General features: G+C 41.3%; 1 protein-coding gene across 8 annotated transcripts in view; it reads right to left on the bottom strand.

The window, feature by feature from the left end:
• The window catches only part of KDM5A (lysine demethylase 5A), a 95,194-nt gene that overhangs the window by 14,672 nt on the left and 70,765 nt on the right, over positions 1–9,757 (bottom strand). For 7 of the 8 annotated variants that reach the window (XM_073320852.1, XM_073320910.1, XM_073320871.1 and 4 more), the window contains 3 exons: positions 8,469–8,628; positions 7,916–8,136; positions 4,790–5,200 (listed from right to left, as the gene is read on the bottom strand). In XM_073320852.1, coding sequence (XP_073176953.1) covers positions 4,790–5,200; positions 7,916–8,136; positions 8,469–8,628 — 792 coding nt within the window. Of the gene's footprint in view, positions 1–464; positions 2,030–4,789; positions 5,201–7,915; positions 8,137–8,468; positions 8,629–9,757 lie in introns of all 8 variants that reach the window. The other variant, XR_012155918.1, reaches the window with a different exon arrangement.

Below are 9,757 nucleotides of genomic sequence, written 5' to 3'. Positions count from 1 at the left end.
CTCCCATCCAGGTCACCTCCATGAATCTCAGTCCAGTTGCCTTCACCTAAATAGACGAAGAGGATGGTACCAACTGGACTCAAGATGTCTCCTGAGAAATGCATAAATCATAACTTACTATCTACTGTCTACTATTAAGACGCAGTTCCTCTCCTATCCTAGGTCAGGATGCTCACAGTGCCATTCCAGACTCCCTACTTTAACTACCCAATCACTTTACACCATGAGGTGTTTTCTGATTTTTATTTTGAAAAATGGCAATTAAGCCCCACTTCTGTCTCCTCTCCTGATTCTTCAGCATATCAGCAGCTGAAACACCATTCATCAAAGCCACTATTTACTTCAACTTTTCTGAACAAAAGCACCTCCTTGCACACACTGAAAACCCTTTGTCTGATCCTCCCTCACTCGTGACCATGCTCCCTAGCCTCAGCAATATTCTGGAATACAAGGGCTTCACTTACCACTTTACCTAGACCATCCTCCTTTTGATTTTCCAGGTTCTAAAACTGTTTGATTTGTCTCTTCATATATGGAGGATTTCAGAACCATCAGTCACTCTTCCCTGAGGGCCTTCAGCAAGGAGCCAATGATCTTCACTTAGTACAAGAAACTAACTGCTTTGCTGTTCCCTCACTCTTTCACTAGAGCTCATCTCGAAGTATTTCTTTTCTCCCTCCTAGACTTTTCATTGCTGGATTCAACCATTAATCTTTTGATCCAGCTGATCAAGCCACATGTACCATCTCCCTGTTAAGTTTGACAATAAAGCTTAACTCCACATAATGAAGCCCTTTTCAAGGGGAAAAAACCTTTGTCCCAAGACCCTCTCCTATCATTCCCCCTAACATAGCCCAACCTTCACTTCCAGGGCTAAGCTGGACAACCAATCATCCTTGACTTGACCAAAGTTTTCTTTTGTTCTCACATCACACAGGTGTAATAGGCAGCCTTGCAATCTGAGGAACCCTGCCAGAATTCATCCCCCATTCCTTTGACCCTGTCTCAGATAAAATCCTTACTCACTGCCAATTGCAATCTTCTCCTACTGTTTTAATAATTTTTTATTCTTAGAGCCTGGGAGTGGGGGGGAGGAAGAGACCTAGAATATGGCTGCTAGGCTAATCTCGTCTCACTCCAGGAAACAGAACAACATTACTCCCATCTTCCTGGTTCCACCAACTGTGTATCAGGATCCATTTCAAACTGCTCTTTAGTATTCCAAATACTTCCTGAAGTTAGTCTACCCTAACTGAGTTCAGATCTATTTATCTGCCTACTTTCTCACTCTGGACTTTCTGACCTTCCTCAATTACACTCCACAATTAGGGAACTCATTCACTGGTGCTATCCTATTTAGCTGAAATTCTTCCCTGCCTCTCCTCAGCTACCAAATCACTTCTTTAATTTTGCCTTAAATCCTTCCTTTATTCTTTAAAACTTATGTTTTTCCTCCTCCAACACCTAATTCATGTAGAAAGCTGCAATAGCACATGAAGAAGTCTGTTAGAAGTGGATATATACTTTCACGGCCTCCTGAGGTCTTTCAGCACACTGACCCTAAATTCTACCACAAAGCCCTCAATTTCTGCAGCACACTGAATTTTTTGCAGCATCTTCATGTAAATGCCAAAATAGACATTTTTATTCAATTAAATACAAAAAGGAATAATGTAAATCTCTGCAATGTTGTATTTGAAAGGTGATTTTGGCAACCATAAAGACTAAACTCTTAAATGAAAGTTTAGATTCTGCAGTCAAATTATGAAGCGGTGTGTGGATTCTGCAGCAGCAGAATCTCAGAAAACAAAGGAACCTGATTATTGCATTTGGCCAAGTCAGGGCCATATGACCTTAGTTGCACTACTGCCTCCAATAATCTTAGGCCATGTAAGAGTCCAAAACTACTGAGCTGGTAGCAAGTGGCTGACAAAGTTAGCTGAATTACTCACAACTCTGATGTTGCCAAACATTTAAGGGAAAAATACCCTCAACTTTCAGATGAATTTGCTGTAGAACAAAACAAAAGCTGTTCAAGAGAAACAAAAGTAAATTAAAACTCTTAAAAGCCCAAAGGCACCAGCAGGTCAATCATTTTCTGAGTAAAAGCATATTTTAATTTGAATGTGATAAGAAGAAACTGGAATCAGATGATTAAGAAACTGCCGTATTAATAAAAAACAATTTACTGGAACATTTATGAAAGCCATTAGCTGTTGGAGCTCTGCTATCAGCTTACAGGACCACATGAAACTGAACTCAAATTATACTGGAAAATAACAAACTAACATTTTTGAAGCAAAGCAACAATTAATGATCAAAACTAACTGAAGGTTTTACTTTAATTTATAATCAAACTATATCTGCATCAGTTGAAAAAGTGACTGATTGCAGGCATTAATGCCTGCAGTTCCAGGAATTTACTCCTGGGGGAATTCTGCGCCAAAAAATTAAAAATTCTGCATATTTTATTTGTCAAAATAATGCAATATAATCACGCTGGTTTCAATTTAGGTAATGTATTTGAACTACAATACAGCGGATTGAGAATGGGAGTGGGGAGCATTGGAGGAAATCCCCAAACCCTCTTGCCTAATAGTAATGTAGCTAGGTTTGACTCTATTTCTAGTTATTAGTCAACGAATATGTGCAGCCACATGCTCAGTGTTACATCATAGGCAACTGGAGAGCAAATGAGGGCTGGGGAATCAAACTCACAATTTATATTAGCTAATGACCATCTCCAGAAAAGTAAGTAGCACATTTTGATAAGAATTTTTTTCCGTCCAAAAATATAGACCAGTTCTAATCACTAAAGCACCATAAGCATTTATAAGGCCGTACTGTCCTTTACACGACTCTGGCAATGTAAAGGAGCCTTAAAACTTTTACAAATGTTTTATACTCCCGGGGGAATTCACAAAGACAATGGGAACAATTCACTAAGTAGGCAGGCTGCTACATTCTGCTCTGCCCGAGAAGACAGCCTGTGCCATGCCTACCTCCTCAGAAAATACCCTGAAGCCCTGCCCCTCCATGCGAGCCACGCTGCAATAGTGAGTGAGAGGGACAGAATGTTTCTCTCTCACACACACAACTGCCCACCCCCTCACACACCCCACTGGTGATTTACGTATCTACTGGCTGCTCTGGGCACCTGAACCGACCTGTCTGTGCTGCCAGGGAGCGCATGACTGCTCTTGTGGCTTCCCTTTGCTCCCCTGTCAGAGGTCATTTTTCTGCAGGAAAGCAAAGAAATCTGCGGGGAGACATGAATTCTGCACAAGTGCAGTAACGCAGAACTCCCCCAGGAGTAAGCAATTATATTCCAGTGTTGGTCACCTTCTATTCATAGGGCTAGAGCATTTAAGTTTTATTTTGTATACATACATATACAAAAACATGCCTGTCTATCCCACAGAAAATAATTCTAAGGAATGTTCTGACTAGTTTTAGAATGTTACACATAATGCTGAGAATTTGCTTGTTAGCATAGCATATATCAAGTTGATCTATTTAAATGAATATGTACTTTATCAGAATGTAAATTCAGAGACACTACTCCTCTACTAGGAACCTCATTCAAGTCAAAATGTACTATATTCTGCAATATCATTTATAAGATAGATGGGAAAGAACTAGATCCCAGCAGCAGAGGATTGTTCTCTACAGTATATTTTCTAGTGTTTTGCTCAGTTTAGTTTTTTACGAGTTCCAAGTAGTTAGTGTCCTGATTGAAGTGGTAAAGGCTAACTCCGCAACACGCTGTCTCAAAATCAGGAAAATCTTCCTGATATTCATGCAGTCCTGTACCCCTCACTGAATTACACTACAAGTTGACAGTTTCTATTAGGGTTTTCCCGTGAAAAATTCATTTTATCTAAAAAAAATAAGTTTGATCACCTCCATCGGTTACTTTTGCTATAATCTGATCAATTCCCAAACCGCTGCAGATTCACCTCGGACAAGAAAAGTGGGGCAGTACAGCCTGTGGTTTCATTCAACTCGCAGCCTCATGGCTCACAGGCTTTATTTAAGAGCTGTGGAAAATTAATTTTCGTTTATGAGGACTGCATGTCCATTTTAGACGTTTGTTCAGAAAACAGACCAGGGGCAGGAAACAGTTCTAGCTAAAACACAGAATTGACCCCTGGGGGTCAAGTCAGCATGTCTTCCATATTATTAGCAACAAAGGACATAGAACTTTGGGAGCTGCGGGAAGTGGCGGCCAGCACCTCCCTGTGGCCCACGCCACTTCCCGCAGCTCCCATGGGCTGGGAACAGCAAACCACGGCCACTGGGAGCTGCGGGCGGCCATGCCTTTGGACGGCCAATGTAAGCAAACTGTCTCGCGGCCCACCTGCAGATTACCCTGATGGGCCGTGTGCATCCTGCGGGCTGCCCACCACTGATATAGAAGGAGGCTTGTGGGTGGCATTACTTTTCCATTCAGATGGAAGAATTACTCCCAGATTCTACCTCTCCAACAGCTTGAGACAATATAGAGACTGTTGGGTTTAGTTCATAGTCACTATGCAGCATGCTGATACTCAGAATTCAATTGCTCGGGCTTGGAACAGATGGCTGGGCCATATTCTATGAGCTGCTTTGGCTTGACTGCTCAGTATTCTAAAGTCACATCCACCTACCAGCCTTCATATGTGTAGCATATTAACTACATCCCTCACTGCTGCTCAAAGTTTTGCTCACTGCTGCTTAAATAACTCTTAAAAGGGATTTTTCATTACCCTCCCACAGTTGTTTAAGGCAAAACTAAGCTAGGACTCACCTTATCCTTGCAGGGCCTTTGGCAGTTCTGTGCAGCACACACAGCATTCTCATCATCAGACTCCTCAGCTCCTGACCAATCATATTTAGATGGGATATCCAGCACCTTTTTCTCTCTCTTTTTCTCTGTGCTCTCCTTTGCCAACTCCACTTTTGCTGCAGCTGCTTTCTCTCGCTTTTTCTTCCGCTCCTCTTCTTTGGCCAGCTTCTTGGCCAGTTTATTCAACTCCTTTGTCTTGTCCAAGGTTAGTTTCAGCTTCTTCTTTTTGGGTTTCTCTAGTTTCTTCAGCTCTTTAGACTTCTGCTTCACTTCTCCAAAGAACTGCTCTACCCTCTCCAGTTTCCGCTTCCGTTTCCGCTCAGAAGAATCTCTCGCTCTCATTTTCAATGGTTTCTCATCCAGGCTGTCATCCTTCATAAAAAGGAGGAGAGATTAAAAAAAAAACATCAAGAGAAATCCACATGCTACATTCCCATGGTCTGTTGGAAACATCTTCCCACCTTTACCTCCCATTTCCCAGGTTTTGGGTGCAGAAAGGACCCTGCCTGACCACCAGGCAGGATGGCAGAGTCTGAACAAAGGAGACTCCTTCCTAGCTTTCAGCTTGCCAGAGTAAAGTGATGAATGAAATCAGATTCAACTATGTAAGAAGAGAAACTGTTAAGAATCAATGATGGCCTATGGAAAAGTGAAACCATCTACGAGAAAGGATTCTCCATTATTTGTTATACTACTTCGTTGACTTTTGTAAAAGACATTTGTAGCAAGACAAATCATTTGTTCCTTAAGTGTTGGTCTGGTCTTGCTTATTCCCGATCCTAGGTCGATCTTGCTTGTGATAATTATTTTCACCAAAACTCTTATTACACAATCACATACTGGTTTTTTTTCCTCACAATGCCAGCCTCAGTCATTTCAGATGTTGGACAGAGAATGAATCAGGGTTGCGTGAATTGTGGTCTCAGGTCCACTCCAGAGCCCCTTGCCTCATTCACTCCAGAAGTTGCACAGTGTGCATGAATAAATTATGCATCTTCTAGGAGAGGAAGCAAGCATTTGTGTTTAAACTGAATTGGAACTCAGGATACCTATAGGCTTTCTAAGGGACCTCAGGCAGGTCACTTAATCTTTCCGCCTCTTTTCTGCATCTGTAAAATGGGCATAATGATGATTTTTGACTTCATGTAGACGTGAAGGATAAAATTATTTAAGGCACATTGATGAGCTCCACAGACAAGTTTATAAAATACAGAATTCCTTATTCACTTCAAGTTTTCAATGGTATGCAATAAATGAGGAACGGGGTTACACACTGAACAATGAGGATAGAAAGAAATATTGAAGAGCTGCCTCATTCCCTGAGCATGTCTATCTTGTACGCTGAATAAGGTATGGTTCTTGCAGGAAGACATAGTATGTCATCTAATAAGACTGTAGTGTAATGCCTGCACAAAAAAGAGCAGAGTTAAGGTTTTGCACGCAGCCACAAATTTATTACTGTTTGTATTGTCATAGCACCCAGGAATCTGTCATGGATGGAGTTCCCATTGAGCTAGGTGCTGTACAAACACAGAAAAAGACAGTCCGTGCCCCCCAAGAGCTTCCTTAATCATTTTCTGACTTGAGCGCTCTGCTCTGTAACCTTAATATTCCTTTAATGTGGAATGATTTTGAAAAAGTGGCCTGAGTGCCAGCAAATGGCTGTCATTGCACCTCCAAGCAAAATAATTTGTTTGGTAGACGCAGACTACAGCTGTCTACAAAGCAGATGAGTTTTAGGTTAACCTTTGGGAAAGCTTGTTTTGGCCAAAACGACTAATTTTAAATGGAAAATCTTAAAATGCTCATTTAGTTTGCATACGTTCTAGTTTGCGGGGTGGGGGTTTAAATGGAAATTTGTAGTAAATTTGTTTTAGGCTGAATAACTGAATTGGAAGTTTGATAATAAATGAAGAGAATCTTGCTTTTCAAATGATTTGAGGTATGTAGTTAGTCTCTATCAATGTAACGAGGGTTTTAGCACATGGTTTGACTGCAGATGCAAGGCTCCTGTACTCGTGCAAAGGAGGTGGTTTATTTTGTGAATCCTTTGGATGTAAATATAGGGCTTGGGTCTAAGGATGTTAACTGTAGTGGCAATGGTTGCCGGGTTTTTTTCCATACCAACCCTTACCTCTGATCTGAATCAGACCTTTACAATGTTCTAAAGAGACACTGCTGCCACCTGTGGCACTTAGAATGTAGTTCAATTTAGAATTAATTCTAGATCTGCATCCTGTATTCTTTCCCTCCTCGCTTTGAGTACCAAAGCATCTTCTTGAAAGAGAGACCTGTTTTTAGACTTCACCACTTGCCGTTTTGTATTTCCCACCTTAAGTAACAACTGGTTCTGCAATACATATGCAAATGAGGGCAGGAGTTTAAGTTGCACCGGGTTTTTTTCCCCTCATGCCCCCCCCCCCAAAAATTAAAATATGGACAAGCACGTGTATATACACAATTTCCTTTCTGACCAGTGAAATATTGCACACCTGTAATAACTGGATACGAAGCTAGACGGTAGGGGTAAGTGTTACTTATTTTGCAATAATTGTCTTCCCACTCTCCTTTCCAACTGGTTCAGATTCTGAACCCTTCATTCATTACTTCTGAATGCTTTGCTCTACAATTTTAACTTTATGGTTTGGTGTAAGGAATTTCCTAGTTTTTTGGCCAGGTTTTTTAATAAAAGCAATTCCACTAACTTCTGGACAGCAGTGTATGTTTTTTACTGTACAGTAAGCACAATCAATGAGGCAGGAGTTCTTGCTATAGCTTATGGAAGATGACACTGTGTCCCTGAAAAGACCTGCTCTCAGATGTCCACCTCAAAGGAATGCTGAGCTGAAAAGAATGATGGAACAACTTACAAGAGCTAATTAATTATTTAGACCAAGTTAAACATAGTGATGAGTGAGGTCTGAGGTTTTTTGGATCAGAGGCTATTTCTTTGCAAAAAGATGCAAGATGCCAAGGGAAAATCCACTGAAAAATCACCTGAAATTCCATTTAAAAAAAAACAAAAACAAACAACAACAACATTGACCCAATTTCATTCTATGCTACACTTTTTTTCCACGTCTATACCTCCAAGATGTGAAGGAATCGGTCTTCACAGGGTGGATGCGTGGCCTGTAAAATCCGCCAAATATGTTGGGTCTCATCCAAAGATACCTCCAGCAGATCTCCTATCATCATTAGATCTTCTAGCTGAGATTTGGCACCAGGTGACAGCTCTAGCACCGGAGGTTCCAAACTGCGAGGCACCAAGGGGCTTTTCCGGGGCTGCTTCCTTGGGGTGCTAGGACCTTTCAAACAGAAGGCAAATCACATAGGTCAGACAGGAAGGTGGTCGGAAACAAGACAATAGCGTATTATTTTTCAGTAACAGTCTGAAGGTGTAGAAGGCTCAAACAGAAACTTTGGGCATTGGCACAACCATTGAGCATGAGCAAATAAGAATTTTGGTATATTTCTACAGTATATTCCCTGACATGCTGACCACTAGTTGCCTTTCCCACATATAAACACAACGGCCTCTGAGCTTACCTGATGTGATTAGCATTATCATTCACCGGCTCGGGTTTCAAATCACCTGCTCAGACCCCTCTCAATGGCTAATGCATAGAAAAGGCAATACCTTGAGGACAGCTTTTGGAAGCAGATGAATATGCATGTTCAGCACAGAATGAGGGAGCTGTCCACATGTGTGTCACCACTTCCTCTGATTTGATGGGGATCTCCTCATCACAGAACAGGTTGGGTTCCAGGCTGCTTGAAGATTTCACACTGGCGTTATCCTGAAGTCACATAGTGAGAAAAACACACACACAGGCTGTTAAAGCTGGAATTTATCTACTTCGGAGCAGATCCTAACAGAATCCTCAAAAGCCCACTGCTTCTAGAACCTGCTCAGAACTACCCTGCCACAGAAATTGATAGTGCCAGCGTATTGTGCAATTAACGTACCTATTTAAGTAATGAGATGGCAGCAGCTCTAGAGAGAGATCAGTGTGTTCCATATACACTGGTTGAGTGCAGTGGAAGAATGAGTGATTTCCCAACTTTCCCCACAGATTAGTCCCCAGGTGTGAACTCCACTGTCAACAGAATGATATACCATGGAGGTCCCTGCTTTTGAGGTCTAGGAACAAGGGGTTTATAGGCATATGTACATGTACTCTTCACACTTCTGGAAGAATTTCAGGTCAGGATATGTCCCTGGCAAGGACTGTCAAATTTGGCATCTGACTATGGACAGAGAGAAATTCATTACAGAATAGGCTCCTAAGGCAAATTTTAAATTGGAAATGCCATGATTTCCTTGTCATGAGGCCCAAGATTTTGAAAAACATTCAGTGGCTAAATTAGGGCCATTACGCCTATTGGTGAGGAACCAAGGACTTCTATTTGCAGTTAACATCTTTTGTACAAAGTTAGACTCCAGATTAAATGACAAATTAGTGGACTGTTTTGTTCATGCTTTTAATTGGGGCTCATTAGGCATTCATGAACAGTATATTCATGACTCCACATAATGTGTGAAGAAACCAACATGCAACAGGTGACAGAGAATCAGCTACTATCTACCTACTTAGACACTAGTAGTTTGTGCAGTAGCAGCTAAGGGCTTCGGTCTACTAGGCTCTACATACACAAACAAAAATCCATGGTCTCAGCCCCAAAATGCTTACAGTTTAAAAAGAGGATGAGAAACAATTAATGGATACAAAGATGTGGGGAGCGCAAGGTAACTATGAGACAATTATGATCAGTGCAATAAGCAGGGGTCACAAAACACCAGCTGCCTGGCTAATATCAAGCATTTTATTAGAATCACGGCATAAGTGAATTTTAAGGAGCTATTCAGAGAATAATGTAGTGACTGCAGATTTTTAACAGGGAGTAAATCCCATGCCGTCCTTTATG

Source organism: Lepidochelys kempii, chromosome 1 (genome assembly GCF_965140265.1).
Source record: "Lepidochelys kempii isolate rLepKem1 chromosome 1, rLepKem1.hap2, whole genome shotgun sequence".
Taxonomy (NCBI): Eukaryota; Metazoa; Chordata; order Testudines; family Cheloniidae; genus Lepidochelys; species Lepidochelys kempii.
Note: the sequence above shows the minus strand (reverse complement) of the source record. Positions and strands in the feature narration are given on the sequence as shown.